Source organism: Pseudochaenichthys georgianus, chromosome 15, assembly GCF_902827115.2.
Source record: "Pseudochaenichthys georgianus chromosome 15, fPseGeo1.2, whole genome shotgun sequence".
NCBI lineage: Eukaryota > Metazoa > Chordata > Actinopteri > Perciformes > Channichthyidae > Pseudochaenichthys > Pseudochaenichthys georgianus.
Window position 1 is genome coordinate 21,535,134 of NC_047517.1, and position 23,270 is coordinate 21,558,403.

Genomic DNA, 23,270 nt, shown 5'->3' on the forward strand with positions numbered 1-23,270 from the left:
ACTCATTAACATCTGTTGTCCACTTTTTACTGCTGTGCCAGCAACAAATGTCACGGCTAATTTCTTTAAGAAAGATTTCCAATCAGCTTTCTGTAAGATGTGCACATTATTAAGTGCACAGCAGAGTGGAGGGTAGAGTCTGAGGGTGAAATTCCCATGATGGACTAAACAGTAAGGGCTCATGGATTGAGACGTACCATAAAAGGGACAAGAAGACATAGACACTTCATAACATGCCTCTGTGATAAGCGCTGACATAAAGATGAGCAATCTCTGCATCCACTCACTGACCCTGACCTATGAGGCTTATTGTAATGCCACAGTCTGCTCAGGACACAGATAACAAAATCAACATCTTCAGTCACTATTCTTTATTGGTCTCTTGGGTTAAAGATAGGAGACAACACTGACCTTAACTCTGTCGATTACTCTTTACAGTCGCTAAGCTAAGGCGAAGTCTGAAATCTTCAAAGTGAAAGTAGAAAACAAAAGGCAACGCAATACGCCTCTGCATTAGTGAGAAAATATATTCAGGCTTTGGCGACTCGAACGCTGCATCTCTTGGCACCCACAAAGAACAACGTTTACAAAATCATTTGATTTTTTTTCCCAAGCAATTCAGTATGTGTGCGTTCACTCTGCCAAATGGCAAAGTATTCTCTCACTCTCACAGCTAATCCTCTTCTTTCGCTCCGTTCCTCTAATTGTCACCTCACATCAGAGAAGAAAGCTGCAATTATTGCACTTCACTAACTGTTGAGACAACATCACAACAGTTGGGCTTTTGGACACCGCTGAGCTGATGGTTAGGCAAGATGGTCTGAGGAGCAGAGCTCTTTAACTGGAGGATCTCAAAGCTCCAAAGCACCTCCTAAATGATAGCTTTCGATCGCTGCGTGAAAGTGCTGGAGGGTATACACATTTTCATATAAATGTGCCCATTGAACGGTAAATCCACAGAGCGGGTCCAGGTGTTTGCGCCTAAAGAAACCTGAAATGCCTTTATTATTGCTGAGTAGCCCTGCAGCAGCACTAACTGTAATGTCACACATTTCTTGGGCTTATGGTTATACACACTATAAAAGTAAATGGGTGCCTTTTGTTTGTAATGTGTGTTTCCAACGGAAAATGATCCATACATGGAATTATATTGTTTAAGGGAATGCATGACACCCATCATTTAAAACATATTGCTGATTGATGGGAAATACAGATATCTGTTCATATAAATAGTCATTAATGCTGAAAGTTTAGTAGGGTTAGGGATAGCCTAACCCTGACTTCATAGAGCATTTTAATATAGAGCAGTCTTTCCTCAGTTTGTGTTGACATAAATAAGTTGCTTTGCCAATCCGTCCCCAATTATGGCTTATAATGGGACTAATCATTTTGGTTGCTCATGCATCTAAGGACTTTGGCTTCTATTGGGAATATTGCTGTATTTTTTTAATCGGGTTGAAGAAGTCAGGTCAAACCCCTGCTAGACATAAACAGCACCACTAATGTACATGTACACCAGCAAGTACCACCCCTCAATTTTCCCCTCAATCACATTTTCTACCTGACATGTTGCAATATACCCGAAAACAAAAACTGAGAATTAGTTCACAATACAACCCAAAGCATATAAACAAAAGATTATTTTGGCAAGGGAGTTTTAAATTGAAGCGTTGGAGGTTTGCCTCGAGGAAAATTGAATTTGTGTTCCGCTCTGTTTTCTATGTAGCAAGGCTTAACCACATTCGGTACTATATGATATTTGTTATGGCCTGACATGGGCTGAAAGAGTTTATGTTCATGTTGTCTTCCTACATCCCTACATCTAAATGTACGCTTTGAGTTGTACAATAAGTCTGTTATTCTCATAAAAAGCCTTCTGCAAAGTCAATTTGCGCTTCAAACATATTTTGACATAACTGCAGGGTCACCTTTATATTCACCATAGAGGCAGCTTTTGCTTTATTATGAGCGCGCTGGTATGTGTACGGAAACTGTGGATCAGTTTGAAAATGATTAAAGAGACTGTACAGTACGACACCACTGACACTGAATGCATTATCCATTTGCAGTAATAGTTTCCATGGATACTGGTGTTTTTTGATATATTTGCACACACACACAAAACATGATTTTCTTAATATTTCTTTTTTTAAATGCATTTGCAGTATTTAAAATGTTACACTTCAATGTGCGTACAAATGACGTGCATCAGAGCCGGCCCGACCCATTAAGCGACATACGCGGCCGCTTAGGGCCCCGCAGCCACTAAGGGCCCCCTAGCAAAAGAAAATCTCAGTACACCGTCGCCGTGATAAGTATGTGTAATTAATTGTTAATTAATATTCCTAGATTGACTACTCTCAAAGTCATGTATTATATTATTGAGTCAATAATATAATACATTAACCGTGCTTTACCTGAACCTCATCATGACACTAGAGGACGGCAGGATTGTAATTTTCCGTGTTCAGTGAATGCAACAGAGACAAGACACCAGACCAACCAGAGAGTTGAATGGAAATAAACATCTGTCTTATTGGCTGACAGGTACCTATACTGTGAGCTGTGACAATGTTTAAAATAAACTGTCAGTCGGACTCAGAGTTTTTGAAGATGGACATAAGAAAAACATTTCTTAAAAAAGACGACAATTCTCAAGTGGTGGCTCACACAACAACCCCAGAGCCACCACTTGAGCCAGGTAAACAAGGTATGTAAATGTCAGTAAACTTCCAAGTTATGCGAACATGTAAGCAAAACATAAATTACAGCTACGTTGACGTTACTTTGAATCGCGGGGGTAAGCTAAACCGTTAGCAAGTAGCTATAGCTAGCCAGATACATTGAATAAACACTTTGTACTAAATGTAATGTTTTTTAGCGTTACCTGGTGATTTCAAAGAAAGCTCTCTGGGAAATGTTAACTTACTGTTCGACATGAAGCTAGAAGCTACCTTACAGTAGGGTTGCCAACTTCCAGAAATGGAGAAACGGGACACACACACGTGTCCCCCGCGTGCGTGCGAAGATTTTCGGGTTTCTGGTGGATTTAGTTACTTTTTTTTGTTACTTTATTTCGGTTTTAGGGTTAGGGTTAGGTTAGGGTTATGTTATTTAATTCTTTTGGGGGAGCCAGCCCCTAGGGTTCGAAAATGTTTTTGGGGGTCAAACCCCCCAAAACACTCAAAATGCATAGAAAACTATGCATACCTATAACACAATACAAACACAATGGTCTTACACCTGCATTAGGCTACTACATCACATTGTACATCAGCATGTTCAAATCGGATAGGTGGGCACTAGGGACATCTGGGCACCTCGATGTACAATTGGCTATTTTTTCCAAAATGTTAAAAAATAAAATATTTGAAAAATGGTATTAAGTAATGCAAAGTATACATGATGTGAACATGCACGGTACATCATTATTAGACTTAATGTTATCCTTCAACCAACCATTTCCCCAGCATTTTCCCATCAATCAGCTGACTGACTCTCTCACACACACACACACACACACACACACACACACACACACACACACACACACACACACACACACACACGCACACACACACACACACACACACACACACACACACACACACACACACACACACACACACACACACACACACACACACACACACACACGTGCGAGCATTGTGCCTGCCCTGTCAACTGAGCGGTCCTAGCGCCCTTCGCATTCAGCACACAAACACACAGGCACGCAGCCAGACACACTGCATTGCGCGCAAACAGAAACATATTTTTCCCTTTACACGGGAGTCCGGGACAAACAAAGTCCCGTACGGGACAGGGCCCTTTTGGCTCAAATACGGGGCGTCCCGGCTAATATGGGGCGTCCCGGCTAATACGGGACGGTTGGCAACCCTACCTTACAGTGCACAGTTGATCCGGAGTCCTGTCAGTTAAAGTGTTTCATAGTTAGCTTAGCTAAGCATCAACCTAGCACTGAAATATATGGATGTTATGTGACAGTTTTTCTGAGAAAAAGTCAGCTGAAATGGTGGCATAGTTGCCACTGCGTGGCAACAGCATGTTTGAACGTCTTTGCAGCAGTGAATGTGGCTGTTTGGCCACTGACGTTGCCATAACAACACCTGAATTTAAATGTACAACCTCTTTTTGAGACACATTTTTGGAAGAAATTATAATTCTTCTGAATGATATTCCTATTGACAGCTAGTTTCTATGTGAACATTATGAGATGTACAGCCAGAGAGAATACATGAAAAACAGTTAGGAAATACTATATGACAAAACAAGAATACAGAAAAATCTGTTTACAGTTCTGTTTCATATGGGTGTTGAGAGATGTATCCATAGATCTCTTCATTTTGCTCTCAAAGTGCACAAGATTGATGCTTTTAACTTCAATATTTTAAAAAAAATCTTCACGGGGGAGCATGCCCCCGGACCCCCTAGAGGAGGTTAGGTCCACGGTCTTTACATGGTTATTTATACAATATGTGTGCTTATGCCAACATCATAAGACAAAAGTTGGTTCCGTGTTGTGTGTAGTGAGAACGCACAGGGGGGGGCCCGAAGCCAAAGCTCGCTTAGGGCTCCCATAAGTCTAGGACCAGCCCTGACGTGCATGATAAAGAAAGCGTGGCATTTTGTCATGGCGACAATTAGTTTAATTTATTTCACCTTTGCAAAGAACAGTAATTTACATTTCTAGATGAAATTTGTACTAAATTGCTTTAAATAACCTCAACTCATTGAAAATATTTCCATCGCTACTGCAGTTAAAATCTGTCTATCAATTAAAAAATGAAAACTGTATGGATGGAAGAAATCTATAATTCATTATGATTTACCTTTATTATTAGCATTTTACATCTGAGCTAGCATCTCAAATAGGTCAGCATCACATGTATATGTATTAATGAATACTTTTATAAACCTATGTATCCAAATATTTGTCTCATAGTCCAGAACCAGGAAGCATTCGTTTAATTATTTAATCTAATACATTGAAGATTTTATTTTTTACAAATGTATTGCAGATTTTTACACACAATGATGACCACCAAGTATTGGTCTTCTGATTTCTGCATCGATATATTTCAGAGAAAGTCAGGGCATTTAAACAAGGAATACTGATGTTTTTGGATCCCTTCAAACTCAAAATGAGCTTTGTGAAGATAAACTGTGCCTGAAGAATTATGCAGTAAAACTCTAAAATAAACTCTGCTAGGACATTTAGACACACTCTTGTAATAACAAAAGACAGAAAATATTATACAGTCAAAAAAGATGTAGATTTTGAGAGCAACTTAATAAAATAACCAATTTTATTCTACATGAAAACAAATGAAGTAATTTATTAATAAAGCTAGGATAAAACCAAATGAAACTTGAATGCTTTTTATATTACTGTATTTTTTTACGATACAAATGTAATATTTGTAAAGTCTGTCACTTGCACAATTATGAACGTGAGTTGAATGTTAAAGTGGGCACAACGGCATAGTACAAGTAGAGACGATGGCAAGGTAATTTTAATGCACAGTCATAATGAACTAGAATTGCAAGAGTTGTTTATGATTAGTGACAGAAACCATATCCTGGTCAGCGGCGAGCTAACAATCACAGAGTGATTATTTTCTACATTATCACTTCAGTGCCAGTTGCTCTATATTCATTAGCTTGATAAAATACACATACACACAGCAGCTGTGTTCATGACCTCTTTTCATAGATGCGTTTCAAAGAGACAGAATCAAAGGGTTGTAAAACTGCCTCACACATAGAAATGATCTATTAATGTTTCCTTTGCAAACAAAGGTGCCTTTGAATGCACCAAATGAAAGACTAAACAGACAACAGAAGTGCACACAGTATTTATCACGCAGCCATAATTGATTTGTTTCAAACTGTGAGTGGCAGAAACTACCCAGGAGACAGCAAAAACTGTGGATGTCGAAAATAATCTAAGATCATACAAAAATGATGCTTTCATTTTTCCAAGAGATGATCAAACAGAGAATATTCAACAAAAAAAACCATATTAATATGTATATATTCAACACAAATATTAATAATAATAATAAATCATATGTAATGTAATTAAACATACTGATAATGTTTGTAGGAGTAAAACATGCGCTAGAAGGTTTTAATATTCAATATAAATGCTGTAATGGTGAAAGCTAATGTACTATTAGTTCTTTATCCCTTCAAACGCCTTATATGCTTTTGTTCATAGTCTACTCGCATGTATTAATACATTTTTGAATAATGCTGCGATTTGTCTAAGGAAAACATTGTTTAAAACAATATGTTCCCTTGTAGTTTACATAGTATGGATGACATTTGCAGAACATTTACTTTAACATTTACTTTACATTACTGCTGCTCCTTATATGTCAGCTTTGCCTTTGGCCCACGTCATACTTGAAATTCATATAACCAGCAGACAGTGCAGAGATGACATGGTGCATGCTAAGGCCACAGCAGGGCTTCGTACCAGTAATGAACACTTTGCCTCAAACTGAGATGGACCTCTCCATCATTGAGGGAGGACTGCTGATCCTTGCTCTGCTGGGTTGACCTCTTGCAGTCATACATTGATACATACAAACTGTAATAAAGAACAAACTCTGTCAGCTGTGAAAGCTTCAATCCGGAGGTGTAAAAAAAAGATCATCGCAAGCTTATTCATATTCAAGCTTGTGGGTCATTTTTTTTCCTTTTCATTTGCATGTTCCATATAAGGATTGCAATTACAGAACACCTCTGTCAAATGGTAAAGGTACAACGTTATGCCATCAGAGGTTGATCATGCTCTGTTGCGCCTGTAATGGCCTCTCACAGGGATGTCACAATGTACTGAACGCACCCTCAGGACACCTTTATATCACTGCAGCAAAGTGAGAGCATGAACCAGTCAGCAGAAAAATGTACAACTGTTGTCACTGTTTATGAATTATCACGAAGAAATGATTTGTGTTTCACAGTAGAAAGCTTGAAATACTCAGTGTGAGCCCCTTATTTTTATCAGAAGTTCTGAGACATAATACGGTTATTTCAGATGTGGGCGATGTTTTTGTCCAACTTCATGTCATATTTGCCTTTATTTCTCAAATATATTGTAGCCTGTTTTTTATACTAAAACAAAAACAACAATCTAGCAGCGTCTGAGGAAAAACTAAAAGCTTTTAGGGAGGTTCTGCTAAAACAGTGCAGGTCTAGGAAGTCCAGACTATAGCTGTGGTATTGATCCAGTAATCCAAAGCCATCTCCCAAGTGCTTCTGATTTATCTGTCATATGTTATTATGGCCCCTGTGCTGTGAAGCTCTTTCTCTTTAATACGATAGTACTGCAGAGAGCATCTAACCATCTGATATGTGTATTGGCTGAATGGATAGAACTCTCTTCAGTAGACCTTCTCAAAATTTGATTGAGTGGGATTTTCTCATTATACGGTTTAAAGAGATATTGTGCTGATACGGCATTTAAACTTCAAGGACACTGTGAATAAATAAATAAATAAATATTATAAAAAGGAAGAGGATGTTTTTGAAACTTGAATTCTCAAGTAGAGAAATAACATGTTTCTAAGTCATTTGGCAGAAATAGTCGTTCATCATTTGGGTACTTTGGAGATCCAAAAGAGAATCTTGGAAAACAACGAAAAGTGTCCTCTCGGGTAAAATGACAGCAGAGGTTGTTTGTTCAAGCAGGTGAAAAGGAGCAGTTATCTCAAAAATAGAGCAAAAGAGGAAAATGCCAGTAACCACAGCAATCTTTTCCCAACCTACAAAGTCGTTTTTGTTTCCGACACATAACTTCAACTGTCATTTTTAGCTATGCTAGCAGTGTGGCTCTGTTGGTGGCAATTGGTGGGTCAATTTCTTAAATATCTCATTGGATGGATTAACATGGAATTCTTGGTTTTGAGTGAATTATATCAAAAAAGTAACAGGCTGGAATAATTTGACATTTGTTACAGATATTCAAGGTCTATAGAGAATGGATTACAAATGACTTGTGTGATCCCTTGGCTTTTCATCTGTCCCATTTGAAAATATCTGACATTCCCATCAGCCCAGCTATGCTTCATTTAAGATATACAGTACATTAGAAATGATAGGACCAGGCTTTACTAGAAGGTAACCTGGTAGGCATGACCTGCAAATATCAGCATGGCCATTTTTAGGGTTTCCATTATTTTAGTGCAAAGCCTGATTACAGCCGCTAGCAGGGCTGCAGACTCTCATCAGCACAATCATCCCTTAAACTGATTCAAGGACTTTTAATTGCCTATGGTTATGACCAAATATTGTAAGATGGGATAGGAACGTCATGGCATGGGTAGGCCCTGACAACCATGGCGGGAATACCAAAGACAGCAGATAAAAGCTTTCTGGCAAAAAGACCATACCCAGACAGCTGTAAGATCCAATTTGTTTCTGATATCCAATTTAAAGATGAACTGTCCACACTGCTATTTATGAGAGATTGATTAGGAATTGTATGTTCAGGCATTGTTAACCCATCTGCACTGGTTGCTATAGTAAGGGCTTAGTAGTGTGTAGCTATGTTAAGTGGCTGGCCGTAGTCAGACCAGCCTGCAGCAGACTAAAGCAATATCCAGTAGAGATGCAGAACCCCACCAAGGCAACAGACCACATCAGTGACAAGTGACTATTCTATCAAATAAGTAAAGGGTGCCTATGGTACACTTGGAGTTTCCTGATCCTGACAAATTAGTCTCAGGAGGACAGTTTTATGTCTTTATTGAACAATCTGGAATAAAGAAAACATACGTGAGTTGAGTTAAATGCACCTCCATTAAACTACACTTGATCTATAATAGATGGTTATATTTTGACACAATATGTAGATTCTATCGTTTCAGTTTTTCTTCTTAATTCCATGTGGAATATGTACATAGGACATGATATTACTATGCAACACTCATTATATAAGTGTGTATGCTGCCCTAGATCATGTAAGTTTAAAGGCAGCATCCATTACAGCTATGAAGACACTTGCCATACTCTGCAGAGGGGCTGCCACTGAGAAAAGCCCCATGAGAGTAAAACAGGATTTTGCCTCCACTTTACCACATAGAGCGTATCTCTGAGCGACAGACTCATTTGCCAGGTTTGTGGGTGGATGTTTATGCAAATGCCTCTCCTCTGTGGGCTGAAATAGCCATCCAATGACAGGCCAAAACTAACTGCGTTGAAATGCAGGAACATGCTACTGGCAGGCTGAACGCAGCGCATAATTTACATTTACATATCTGGCACCGCATAACAAGGGCTTTATAACATTTACAACATTAAGCAAGCCCACACAAAAGTTTGAATATATGATTTTTTTAGCCTATTTCCAAAGTGACAATAAATGTTCTAGACATCCGTTAGTGTTTATCCACCCTAAGAGCTTCAAAGAGTCGCCCTCGCTTCAGAACTGTGGAGCAAAGCTGTAACTCGTGTGAATGTTCATGTTTTCTTAAAAGGATGAATATCCCTCTTGCCGATCCCACTCTGAAGGATTTTGTTTTCCAAATGAATTTGTCACATGAGAATCACTTTTGTACTTGTCCAATTGTATTTTTTACAAAGAGACGAATAGCTGCAAAGATACCAAACCTTCATTTCACAGTCAGTTCTGGTTTGATACAATGGACACATGATGTTCCCTCTTTTCTCCTGAATGAGACTGCAGGAATATTTTTCATGGCAGAAAATCAGATATGATGGTTACCACTGAATTATGCATATGATGGCAGTGAACAAATCTAATTTGTATAATAGGAAGATGAGACACTCTTCTTCATCTACAGAGACTCATTACGTGTTGTGTTTGCATTCATATAGAAAAGCTTTTTGAAGTCAAAGGAAACAAGAGCACAAAGATGGCTGCTCCTTTGATTTACAAGGTTCACTTATCTTTAACTCATAAATTGCAAAATAGGGACTGGGTGCTCTGATGTCAAAGCAAGACATGCAATTACACATGGAAATGTTTCATGATAAGTACACTTTGCTTTTGTAGGGATGACACATTATCATACTGTCTTGAGCCAGCATGACAAAGACCATCATGGGAAAGTATATGCAGCTACATATTTAGCTATAGGATAACACGCTTCACATAAGACTTAAACATTGCAAATGATTTAGTACACCAAGCATTTTCTTTTTGCATTGAATCTCACAAGACTACATGCAATAAGTATGTTTCAGATGTAAAAGTAAATAATTTATAAACATGCAAAGTGATAGACGATTTGAATTAAAAAGATTATATACTCAAATACAAATTCACTTTTTTTTTGTAATGTTGAACCTTTATACTGTGTATCGAACCAGCCTCATTTCAACACTTTTATCTACAATCATTGGCAGTTAAGGTTTGTTGCTTTGTGTTCTTTTTATTGAATGGTAAAAGCTGAAGAGTTGTCAAAGGGATTGAGTGCTAAACAGGGGAATCTGCTGCATTTTTCAGGAGGAACTCATGAATAGTTGTGGGAGCTGGTGCAGCGCACATATACTGGCTCACAAATCTGCCTTCATAAACATGCACATAGCTGGAGTATTCACGCTGATAAATCTGTCACGCATACTTCCTCATTGCTTAAGCAGGATTTTACTGGTGACGCTCCACAATTTAGAAGACAAGAGGAGTGGCTGCTTCACATCAGAGAATTAGATACTATATTACGTAACCCATTACTCCGATTACAATTTCTACTGTAATATGACGTTATTATGGGCAACAACTGCTTTTCGCCGGTTTTACTACAATTGTATTTATTGTAAACAGTAGAGTTAAAGAAAGCAACTAACACTAAGAAAGTGGATCGCATCACTCCTGTTCTGAAGTCTTTACACTGGCTTCCTGTGTGTCAAAGAATAGATTTCAAAATACTGCTGCTGGTTTATAAAGCACTGAATGGTTTAGGCCCAAATTACATTTCTGACCTCCTGCTAAATTATGAACCATCCAGATCTCTCAGGTCTTCAGGGACTGGTCAGCTTTCTGTCCCCAGAGTCAGAACTAAACATGGTAAAGCAGCATTCAGTTATTATGCTCCAAACATCTGGAACAAACTCCCAGAAACCTGCAGGTCCGCTGCAACTCTTACTACTTTTAAATCCAGCAAGAAGACTTTTCTTTTTGTCGCTGCTTTTAATTGAACTATTCATATCTTAGACTGCACTGTAACTTTTATCCATGTATTTTTTCTTTTAATGTTTATTTTATTATCTTTTCTTTTTAATGACTGATTTTAAATGCCATTTTCTTAATGTCTTTCGTTTTTTGTAAAGCACTTTGAATTGCCTTGTGTTGAAAGGTGCTATATAAATAAACTTAACTTTCCTTGCCTTGCCTTGCCTTGCCTAAAGAGGTGGATTTATCACCAACATGACACAGCAGAAACGATGGAGGTGCACTTGTGGTTGATGCACTGGTTGGACCTTTCTGGGTATTTTAAAGGCACTTTGCTGTGATATTTCCTTTCAACTGAAAGGCTATTATGCTATTAAAGGTGGGGTAGGTAAGTTTGAGAAACCGGCTCGAGATACACTTTTTGTTATATTCCATGGAATGCTCTTAACATCCCGATAGCAATGAATATCTTAAGTGCTTTGACAAAAAATCCATAAAAAAATGTCATCTGTGGAAGCCGTAATACTGTAAAAAGCACTACGATTGCCGCCCTGTCGGTCAGCCTTCCATCTCGTGTACGCACAAATGTATCTCGTGCCCTCATTGGGCGTGCCGTAATTGGGCGTGCATTGCGCTTTCATGTGTGTTGGAGGAGGTGCTCTGTAAGGAAGTCTGAAGGAAGGGGCGGATTCTTTTTGGCTGTGTACTTTCAAATGTTAGTGCACTCGAGCCGGTTTCTGAAACTTACCTACCCCACCTTTAATGAATTAATCAAGTACTTTAAGAAGACGTCTAAGGTACTTTACTTAAATCCATTTAATCTGACTTTGTAGTTCAGACAGCAAATTGCACATTTTACCTTTACTGCAATTATTGTATATATTCAATAACAAGAATGACTAAATAAATATAGTTATTTTATTGAATAATGTTTTACAAAATGTATAATAACTAATGGTATAACACTCACAGGAGCCATTTATTTCTGAATTGTTGAGTTACTTTTATTAACTTTAACTGAATTAAACTAATAACAGTTATGGAATTTTCCCTTTTTTAGATTCAGATGAATACTAAAGTAATTATTTTTGCTTTCGAGGCAAAGCTACTGTAAACATTTTAGCAACTTTGGAACATTTAAGCTTAAAAAGTTATCATGTAGTGATTTTTCAGTATATGTAGCCACCAATAATCTTCCAGTGTTATGCTACCTAGAAACCATGAATCATGTCCACACTTCTCAAAATAGTATTTTAGATTTTCTTCCGGGTGTACTGTATTTCATTACAACACCCTCTCCGCAGTACAGCTGTGACAACACAAGCCTTTAATTATTCGGAGGCTGTTGCAGTACACAGTCTAGGTATAGTGGGTCTCACTCTGACTTTTAATTGCCATGCTGCTGAAACACAGCAGCACAACTCCATGTCAAATGAACCACAGTATGCACAGCTGATCACCCCCCTCCCATCACCACTGCCAGGTTAACATTGTTAGCATTAAAGCTGATGCTAAATTGAATGAGCAACATACCCAGAATAGTTTTCAATTTGAGTCAATGTCTATTTCTACAATGTATTGTACTGTACAACCTAATAACAGAACCAGCTATTCCTCATGCATAAATACATACTAATTTTACACAGCCATATGTGCAATTTCTATTTAAATGCAACTTTTGACTTTTTGAAATGTCACAGCTTTAACGTAAAAAAGAAGTAGAGACATTTGAAAAGCTTTCTTATTCCAGCAGTTTTACCTGTCCTAAACATGTTAAGCAGGCTCACTACATATTGTAACTCTGAGATTATTTCATCTGAATTACATGTTGTGTCTCGTACTAAGTATTATATCAGCTGCAATAGCGTGATGTAGATTGATCATATTTGATTGACAGTGAGGCAGATACACAACTGTCATCGATTTTGATTCGAAGTTGCTCAAATGAAAATGTTTTTGTTCTCTTTAGCGACATTTATGACGTTAAGCGGAAATTGCAGATGGATGTCACTTCCTAGAGATTGCCACTTGTGATTTTTACCTTTTAATCCTTTCACTTGCTGTGCAAAATTAAGAAACCATGCCAGACCTCATGTGGTTGACCATATACTTTATCATATCATCAATATGTAATGGTTGGAAAACAGAGACTTTTGTGTTTCCAAAGAGCCCATTTGCCTCCATGTGTGACAGTGTAAGTGGTTTTAGTAGCATTTTAAACTTGCAACAGTTTTTGTGGTTTTATATCACTGCGTTAAATGACTTAGGAGTCACCTCCAAGCCTCATGAATTTTTACACCAAGAAACCGTGTCTTTGGCCATTTGAAGACACAGTTTATATATGTATTTTTGACCATGACTTCCTTCACTTCCATTTCTGAGATCCGGCAGTTTTGGTGGAATGTTTGACCTCATTTTTCTTTATATGTTTCTCAAAATTGACTGCAATTGACCAAAAGCTTCGTAGTTGATCGATGCATGAAACTATTTTGAACGTTCCCCACCCTGCAATGTCCTCAATTTCTTTCTTTACTATTTCCATCTCAACACAGCTGTATTTGATTACAGAAAAAAGAACACAGGTAGAGCTACAACACCAGCAATAAAATGCTGTTTCTTAAAAATTAATGGCAATATTATTTACAGTAGGTTCAGAGTGTTTTAGGGAGAATTGGGACATGGGCTATTTAGAATTATTTACTAAAGTTAAAGACAAATAAAGCATGTCTAAGATTACACAGATTGTGTGCTGTTGAACTGAGCGCCCTCCTCCACTGAATTGGAACTAAAATGGCCTCCAAGTGTACTGAACAATGGGGGTGAACATAATGCAGTGTGACTACTGAGTGACTTGACTGAGATCCAAAGTGAATAAAGGACCTCTATGTGAGGCAGCTAGGCTGAGCCGCTGCAGTGCTCAGGACTTTGGCGGGTGACAGTGCATTAGAACGCTTCACACACCTTTCATTTGCCAATAAAATCCTATTGCCATTTGCCACATGGCACACGCTCTGTGCCGTCAGATACCGCAATGATCAAATAAGCATCTGCAACTGCACAAATAAGCATCAGCGTTTATTCTTTGAGTGGATTCGTTAGATTTGATGAAAACCTTTTGTAGTTGTTAAATTGCTTTCCCTCTTTGTACGTTCAGTAACGGTTGACTTAAATCCCCCTTGTCAAACAAAGCAAGGACTTATATAATATACAGTAACACCAATGTGTCAATTGGTGTTTCTATCAAGAAGAAAACTGAATATGGGGACTCTGTAAATCCGTGATGTCACAGTCAATGCTAACCTTCTTCTTGTACTAACAATGAATTTAGAGGCCTACTTTGTGGACTCATAAAATATTTATTTGAATATTTTGCATGCATATGAGCTCCAGTTCTTTGTAGCATTATTATGAAGCCTTATCTCCAAAAAGCATCTAGCTGCCACTGTCACATTTATCATCTTTACCCACGATTACAGTATACGTCAATGACAACACAGACATGGAAAGTCGGGGCAGATATGGGTGTAGTTACACAAACTGAAATATCTGATAGAATTTAAATAGGGTTTGAGTGAAAAATAATTGCACGTTTTACTTTAAAGGAATTACTTGGCGCATTGGCTTTTCAGCAACATTATTAGAGAACAGAAAGTTGTACTTGACTATAATAGTTTATATTTTTAATTTGTTTTATTTTATTTTTAATTGACTCAAATTTCCCTTTCACATAGTTTTTTTTAACGTAAAATATCTTGAGTTAAAGGTGGGGTAGGTAATTTTGGAGAAACCAGCTCGAGTGCGCTAGAATTTGAAAATACACAACCGGAAAAAATCTGCCACTTCCTTACAGAGCCCCTCCTCCAACACACACGAACGCATATATGACCAATGACAGCACGAGATACGTTTGTGCACAGATGGAAGGCTGACAGGCAGGTAGGCCATCCAGTTATTTTAGCCGGGCCGGCTAAAATGATTGGTCGTGCTTTTTACAGTATTACGGCTTCCACAGATGACGTTTTTGTATGTATTTATTGTCAAAGCATTTCATATATTCATTGCTATCGGGATGTTAAGAGCATTCCATGGAATATAACAAAAAGTGTTTCTGAAATAAATTACATATCCCACCTTTAAGTATCTAGCTACATATAGAACATACACTGTTGGAAAATGGTGATAAACTGATCATTTTTTTATTTATGAGGAATACATTAAAGTACTTTTTTACTACAATACTAACAAAAAACTCCCCCCATGATGTCATCCTGGCCACAGTTTATTAACATTAGATTTCCACTGAGTAGCTTGGTTGAATTGCATTTTATCTTCTACAATTAAAAAAAAAGTTATTATAGTTTAATTCTTCAAGGCAGCATGAGAAAAACAACAGTGATTCATTGTGTAGCAATGGCCAGAAGAGCGCCATCTCCTGGAATGTCAGGTTTAATATCTGTAATCCAAGGTCATGATAGTTGACAGAAATTCATGCTGACTCCTTTTATTTCCAATTCTAAGATAATATCAATTTCCATTCATTTTAACACATTTCTATTTGTTATTTAACATGGCAATATAGTTTGGGTTTTAATTGGGTTGTTCTTGGAAATATGGTATTGATTTTGATCTATTTAGTCAATATTTTCACTGCTTTTTTTATTTGAGTTACAATAAGATCCAAGCTCGGAGGGCATGCAACAAAGCTGAGTCCTCCCAAGCAATGACACTCCTCAACCCTGATCCTTGAAATTGTTCAATTTCCAACCAAACTAAAATAAACTGAGACACTTTCCTGCAGCCGAGGACATTCCAGTATGCTGAGCCACAAAACAAGACAATGCATCATTTGTTGTTTATCTCCTGGAGCCAAATTCAATTTGTGGATGATTTGAAAAGTGCATTGTGAATATGCGGATGTTGAGCTTACATGTAAACACAGGCATCTGCACTGGATTGCACAGGGAAGGGGAATTTAAAAGTCAAATATGTCTGGTTGTAGTTGCTATCTGCAGCCTCTTTATGCATTTGATATATTTTTCAGTATAAATTCAGCAGGGACATTTACATATGTGACAGCTGATAGCTTTTACTTATAAAAAATACAAAACAATTCCCTCTAGCTTGAGTTTATCTGATCATTCATTGGATTAAAAGCCAAAAAGAGCCCGGTCACATCAGCATGGCATCAGAGAACTAACGTAGACTGTCTCTCATTCACCTTCAGTATCTTAGTCAGCAGCCCACTTGACTTGCATGCGTGGGATGTGGGAGGAAAACCACGCAAACACAAAACACAAAGAAAAGAGAATTGACATCAAATTGAATCTGTGTTGAATCCTTTCGATTCTCTTTTACAATTGTATTCCTGAAACAGGCGAATGTGACAAAAATAAGACTGCATAAATGAGTCATCCTAGTAGTGACTAGTAGGTGACTCTTTGGTTTCCAAAATGTCCCATATCAAAGAATGAGGTCTGTTCCATAATCACCTCAAATAGTAAGGAGCTTTAACCTTTAAAATTATGTTGTCCTCAGGAAAACACTGAAGGGGCATTTCAGTGGCATGGCTGGAGTATACAACCTCAAGCCCTGCTTTTCTTTGATGTGCTCTGAAGCCGTCCTCGACCAGGAACTGAGAAGATCAAAGACAAGCAATTTTATCAAATGGAGCCCTTGTCGACTGTTTGTAATGCTTTATTCTTCATCAGGAACACCCAGTCTGTCGCTGTGATGCCACGGGAGACACAGTGCTCTTTTAAACCCAGTGGTGATCTCCCCGTTATCCAGATGAAAACGGATTTATTCAAACCTCCCATCAACCGGCCCTATAAATAGAAGCTAGTGGAAAATCTTCTGAGGGAAAAAAAAATAAGCTGTGCTCTTAAGCCGTTATTAACATGCTGATAGAAAAAAAATGTCAAATGTTATGTTGGAGCAAAACAAATCTATGGAAATAAGCATAATGCTTCCTAGTCAGTGGTATTTCATTTCAACGTGAGATTCATAAAATGATGAAATAATTCACCAAAAACACCCAGCTGAGTCATACGTTATGATGCTGTTAACTGCAGGGTGAGTTGTAATGCTAGATTGAATTAGAAACTATGCATTATTGCTTAAGGGCTATAGTGAAAGGGTGTGTGCACGGTACTCTGAAAATGAGTTTATCATCTGATTTGATGGAGGCAAGCCCCTTAATAAATCATTTAGAAATATGCAGAGTAACTTGAGTATTTAAAATACCTGTACCTCTTAGTAAAATATTTTTTGGAAAAACATCCTGTACGAATGTGATTCAAGAACCTGTCTAAAAATGTGGTGTAACAGTCAGGAAGACTCAACCAAACGGCTGAACTCCTAAAATCGATGTTCACATCTTCTTGATTAGAAAACTGCCACCTGTTCTCAAGGGAGCTATAGCAACTGTTATTTTGGTGAGAGCCTCAAGGGAGATAACTCCATAACATTTCTGCTATCATTATTTTTCCCCCCCAAAATCTAAAGGTTGACTCATTATGTTTGGTTCGGTGTGCCGTGATGAATGCCCCTCCTTTAAGTCTCACGGTGAAACGCACCTCACCTCTGAAGTATGCAGCATATTCCTCTGGGGTTTTTCCTCTGCTATCTGTTAATACGCCAGCTACTGTAGGTGTCGAGAGGGGCTCCCTTTGCAATGCAAAGGCCTACACAGTATGTTAACTACAAAACACTCCCCCCTGCTACACTGACACTTATGAACAGTATCATTATAACCTTAACATTATCATTTCATATTAAATGTTCATTCAGATGTCTACATATGGATGTCTAGGGGTTTTATGTATGCACTTGTGCACATGCATAATTATATCTGCAAGCTGGTCTGCTGAAACTTTTTTTTTTTTCTGTAAGCACTCGACTTGATGTTAATTATCGCTGAATTCCAACATATAAACACGTTGCATTGCACTATGGCAACACTGGACAATTAGCATCACTATATAATAGAGCAGCTTCTGAAAATACCACTTCTCTTTTATTTCAAAATATATTTAAATGTATCAGATTTGATAAAGCACCAAAATCAATGTTGCATTGCATGAGCAATGTTATCCAACCTGATGCTGCTGCCTCCGATGCCCCATCTCCCATAAGCCAATAAAACCAATGATGCGTCCATATTGGCAACTGTTGGTCTTTGTAAAGATGACAACTGACATAAATGTATAACACATTAAAAATTGTGTATTTAGATTTGCAGCCATTTTAACTCTGTGCTGATGTGTAGAAAAAACAGCCATTTTAAATTCACAGCAATGATAGTGCATTTTGAACTCAGTCCAACCAAAAAAAAGACCCCCTGTTGGTGGTTTGATTTGTGCTGCTGTGGTCATTACTACACCCAACTCCTCTGGCAGCTTTGTTTTTGAAGTTGACACATTTCTGAGCCAACTGCAGTCTAAAGGTCTATGTGTGCTCTTTGTTTCATGGGCCATCACACTTCAAACATGCAATAAGGGCAGAGAAGGGAGTGATTGACGTGCACATTTGACATGATTACTATCTCGTCTATGCATACAGTAGGCCATTAAGTCTACATCTATTTCACCATTAAGGGAAAATGAGTGGATACTCACCTTCTTTAGGAGGACGCTTCACTTCTGCACTCAGATTGCAGACCTGCCCAGCTTCTAGTTGAGGTGACAAGCAACCCTCCGTTTGTGGATTTAAAGGTAAAACCACGTTGTTGAGCATGAGCACGCTCTCTGATTCTCCATCGCCTAAATGCTGAGGACATGTGCATTTTGTGTACACAATCCCACATGTCTCCACTGTCCCTTTCTCTAACTTCAGGCAGTTCTCCAGCCACGTACAAAGCACTTGACAGCCAAACTGGCTGGGGCTCGCCTTATTCAAGACCAAAAACTCCACATTGGATTTCTCCTCCTCATCCAGCTTCTGTGTTGTCAATCCGTTGTAATCATATGGGAAAACTCTCCGTATTTGAGCGAAATTCTTGTCGTACAGCAAAAATACATATATATTCTTTGAATCGCACAGGTACACTATAGATTCGTTGACTTTCAGCAACTCGTTGATCTTTTCGTGCGAGTAATGGTCAAACTGATAAGCTAGCAAAGAATATTCAGAGCAGCCCAAGTCTCGCTTGTATAGCTTCAGGTAGATGCTGTATTTGGTAGGGTCTGGGTTCTCCAGCGTCCATGTACAGTTTGTGTAGTTCTTAGGAAACATTTCAGTCACCGAATATGATCCATAGATGACCCCCTTGACCAGAGTGGAACACCAATAATCTTGGGCACCAGTTAATCCAAACATAACCAGAAGATAGGTGGAAAATATATAAATCAACAGGTTTCGAACAGCCTTCATCCTATGTCATTTGGCCTGCAAAGAGAGATGGAGAGTGTCACACAAGAGAATGTTTGAACCAGAGGACGTGAAGCACATCAATCACACTTGATAGAGATCATCTGTCAAGTCTTATTGATGTGCTTCACACACTTCTTATCACGCCCTATCATGAAAATGGAAGGGGGGGGGGGCACGTTAACCTCAGCAACATGTCTTTTGCATCTCCATCCTACCTCCCTCTTTACTGTACTTTGTGCAAACATTGCCACCTTGTGGTTGCTTTGGTTGTGATTTATTAAGTTATTTATTTATTTGGGGGGGTGTTGGGGTTGGGTGCAATAATGTGAGTCATTTAGACGTTATTAATTGGGTCGTATTTGGTATGGCACAATCCCTGGAGATATTCAAATAAAGCTGTTTAGATTATCTGACATCAACAAGATAAACTGTGAAAGAGGTATCCAAAGTCACAGTGCTGTACTCACGAGCTGTGGGATGCAACTGCTCATTTTTACGCATGCAGTAGGCTAACCAAGATCTCTTTCAAATCAAGCTGTTTTCTTGGTGATTTAGCCTGTTTCCTCACACGACAGTTAGATAATGTGAGGAAGACAAAGCATTGACAGGAACAAAAAAATCGTTCTGCGTTTGCCTGGTCATCGTGCCTTTTCTAGCCTTCTGTGCGCTTTCGGTCCACTACACGACCTGCATGTCTCCAAAAATTCAAGGTTTGACATGTTTGACAATGCAATTTGATAAAGAGCCAGTGTGTGTGCATATGTGGTGTGTGCCTCTGTGTGTGCTTGCGTGCGCGTTTAAGTGCGTTTGTGGGGGGAGAGAGGGAGGTAGGGAGAGAATGCAATGCGATGTCCTGATTGCTTTAATCCTACAGGCAATGCAGCTGTGAGCAGTGTCACAGCAGAACGTGCGCGTGTGTCTCAAACTGTGTGTGCATGTGTGCATGTGTGTCTGTGCGTGCGCGCGCGCGTGTGTGTGTGTGTGTGTGTGTGTGTGTGTGTGTGTGTGTGTGTGTGTGTGTGTGTGTGTGTGTGTGTGTGTGTGTGTGTGTGTGTGTGTGTGTGTGTGGGCGTTGAAATACGAAGTAGGCTATAGATACGAGAGTCCAACGAATATCGCACTTATTGTCTCTAACTTATTATTATTTTTCTAAATGATAAAACCTGCCCAGCAGACCACATTAGGATAATATGAGTTACATAAGGATTTGTAGCAGCAGTGTTTAGTGAAATCAGCTTTTAGTCGCGATTAATCCATATGATTCCGCAAGATTCATTGCCAAGGCTACGCAACACAAAAACAAATCAGTATTCTGGAGACGAGTGATCGGTCGTCAAGAGACGCTGATTTTATTGCTGGGCTTCTATACAATTCGGTCTCGAGAGGACATCTGAATATAGAGACACGGGCTGCATCTCATGCAGTGTCAGTTCGACGCACGGCGCTTTAAAGTGATTTTTGCCTCTCAGGAGAGAGATCAGCTCTTAAAAAAATCAGCTGTTAAGCACCCTGGACTAATGTGAGCGGATGAAAGCTCCAAAGCCATCATGATGAATAGACTGGGCACGTATTAAACATGGGGAGACTAAACTTTAAACTGAAGGATGACATGACAAATGATCTTTTTCCATGCAATGTTAACAAATTGTAATAATGACGATATAAATCTTACCTTACACTGCGGAAGCTATGGCTATTTTTCCAACATACTTGACCACATTCTTTATAAATATATTCTGCAGCCCTCCAGTGAATCAGTACTCCCCATTCCCGACAGCACTAAGTCCGGCGCAACAAGATGGTTCAATGGATGAAAATAAAATGCGTTACACTCCGGTCTGCCCGTTCATATCCCCCCCGTCTTCTTCTTCTTCTTCTGGGTTTTTCCCATCAAAACGGAGCGCAACAACGCACGACAGCCACCGAGAAAGAGAGAGAGGCAGAGAGAGAGATACCGAGAGAGACACAGAGAGAAAGAAATTCTTGGAGTGATAAAAAGAATAGAGGCAATTCTTACAGTATTACCATAAATAAATTCACCAGACTCCACGTCTCCATTCCAATGTGTTTTCTCCAGCAAATCGCGCAAACCCCCCCTCTGAAAAAAACAAGGGGGTGAAAAAAAAAGATCCGTAGTGGGTGGATGTGAGATGTTGGGGGGCCAGTGAGTTACAACAGAGAGAGAAATAGACGCGCTTTGCTTGGTGCTTGCAGAGCTCCAGGAGCAGGCTGCAATATCACGTCACACACTCAGCCGCTAAGATAAAGCACGTACGTACGCTTCTTACTGCCGCTGCGTCTGGCACCACCAATACTTTCTTCCCTGCCCTCCTCCTTCCTTTTTTTTTAATTCTCTTGTATTCCTCCCCTTAATTCGAGTCAAAAGGGTTTCCCCCCTGAACTGGACCCTCTCAGTTGTGCACAGACAACGCCTCACTTTGCTGCTGCAGCCTAACCCAAAACAGGAATATTTCATGGACTTTTATATACTTTTTTTAGGGGGGAAAGGGGAATGCATGAGAAAAACACGAGGTAAATCCTGTGCGCATATCAGTGGGACCTGAAGCTCGCTGGTGTATTTGGTAATTTTTCCATTCTCTCCTGATGGGTGACAGCCGCTGTTGTTTTGATTTCTTCACTGCTCAGTGGTGTATAAGCCTGCTGCTCGCCTGCCTGTGTGCCGCCTGCACGCTGCTGGAAGAACAAATGCTTATGGGGCAACTTGTGCTCTCTTTGGAAAGTTGTTCTCCTTACAGGTGCAGCTCAAACCTTCTGTGTTTCTTTCCATCCCACTTCTCTTCTTAGACATCAGGAGAATACTTAAGTGTGTAGCCTTCAGTATAATCAAGGTAAGAATAAGATGTATTCATGATGACCTCCTAATTAAATTAACAAACTCTTAACTGTAATCTAATAGCCCTATCTACTTATTCTAAAAACTCTACCCTGACTTTCTGAGAGACATTCTGAGATTCAACAATCAACAGTCAGTTAAATCCAATTTAAGCTCCAGGCTTCAGTAGTTGGTCACTGACAATGCGGCATCAATGACTCTGCAATAGCCTCCTTTGCGTAAATACATTGGTAGAATGGGACTATAATGGACTTTGATAAAGAGTTAGAGAGTCATCTGAATCGCCTGCTGATCAACCTCCAATTGAAGATGGAAGGAGGGTCTTGTTGGGTCTTTTTAACAGATGCAAAATAAAGCATCAGATTAATAATTTAATCAATTACATAATAAAGGAACGTGGAAACATTCCCAAATACAAATGTTGGAGCTCAGTTAATTTGCATTTTTCCGATTGCTTTGCATATTGCAAAAGGAGACATTCAATTGGTCAGTGCAGATATAACCTATTGTTTTTTCCACATTCCTTTCCCCCCTTTTTATGGAGGGTTGGTCAGCTGTTCTAAACATTCTGCTATGCACAGTTAACTCTCATTAGCCTGGCCGTCTTTTTTTTAGGCCTTGACTGAACGCGTTCCATCTGAGCAGATGCTGCATGAAGAGCCTTTTTTTTTTTCCCAGGAAGTTTCAGTGTGAAGTGTTTGTAAGCCAGCCTCTCCAAAGAATGCTCCAGAACTGAGAGTATCAGCCACCGCATTGTGAGAATCAGAAGGAACTTGTTTATATCCCTGACGTCCTGTCCCAAGCAGCGTTTACAACACTGTTAATCTGTTGCCAAATTTATAAAGGAGATTGGAGTCATTCAGCACAGTTGGTTGCCGTGGC

At 39.1% G+C, this 23,270-nt stretch overlaps 1 protein-coding gene across 3 annotated transcripts in view; it reads right to left on the reverse strand.

The window, feature by feature from the left end:
* adgrb3 (adhesion G protein-coupled receptor B3) overlaps nt 1–21,808 on the reverse strand; it is a 117,384-nt gene extending 95,576 nt beyond the window's left edge. For 2 of the 3 annotated variants that reach the window (XM_034101257.1, XM_034101256.2), the window contains exons 1-2: nt 21,207–21,808; nt 18,781–19,549 (exon numbers count right to left, since the gene is read on the reverse strand). In XM_034101257.1, the coding sequence (XP_033957148.1) occupies nt 18,781–19,534 (754 nt within the window). In that variant the 5' untranslated portion in view covers nt 19,535–19,549; nt 21,207–21,808. The remainder of the gene's footprint in view (nt 1–18,780; nt 19,550–21,206) is intronic. The other variant, XM_034101259.1, reaches the window with a different exon arrangement.
* Nucleotides 21,809–23,270: the final 1,462 nt, after the last annotated feature.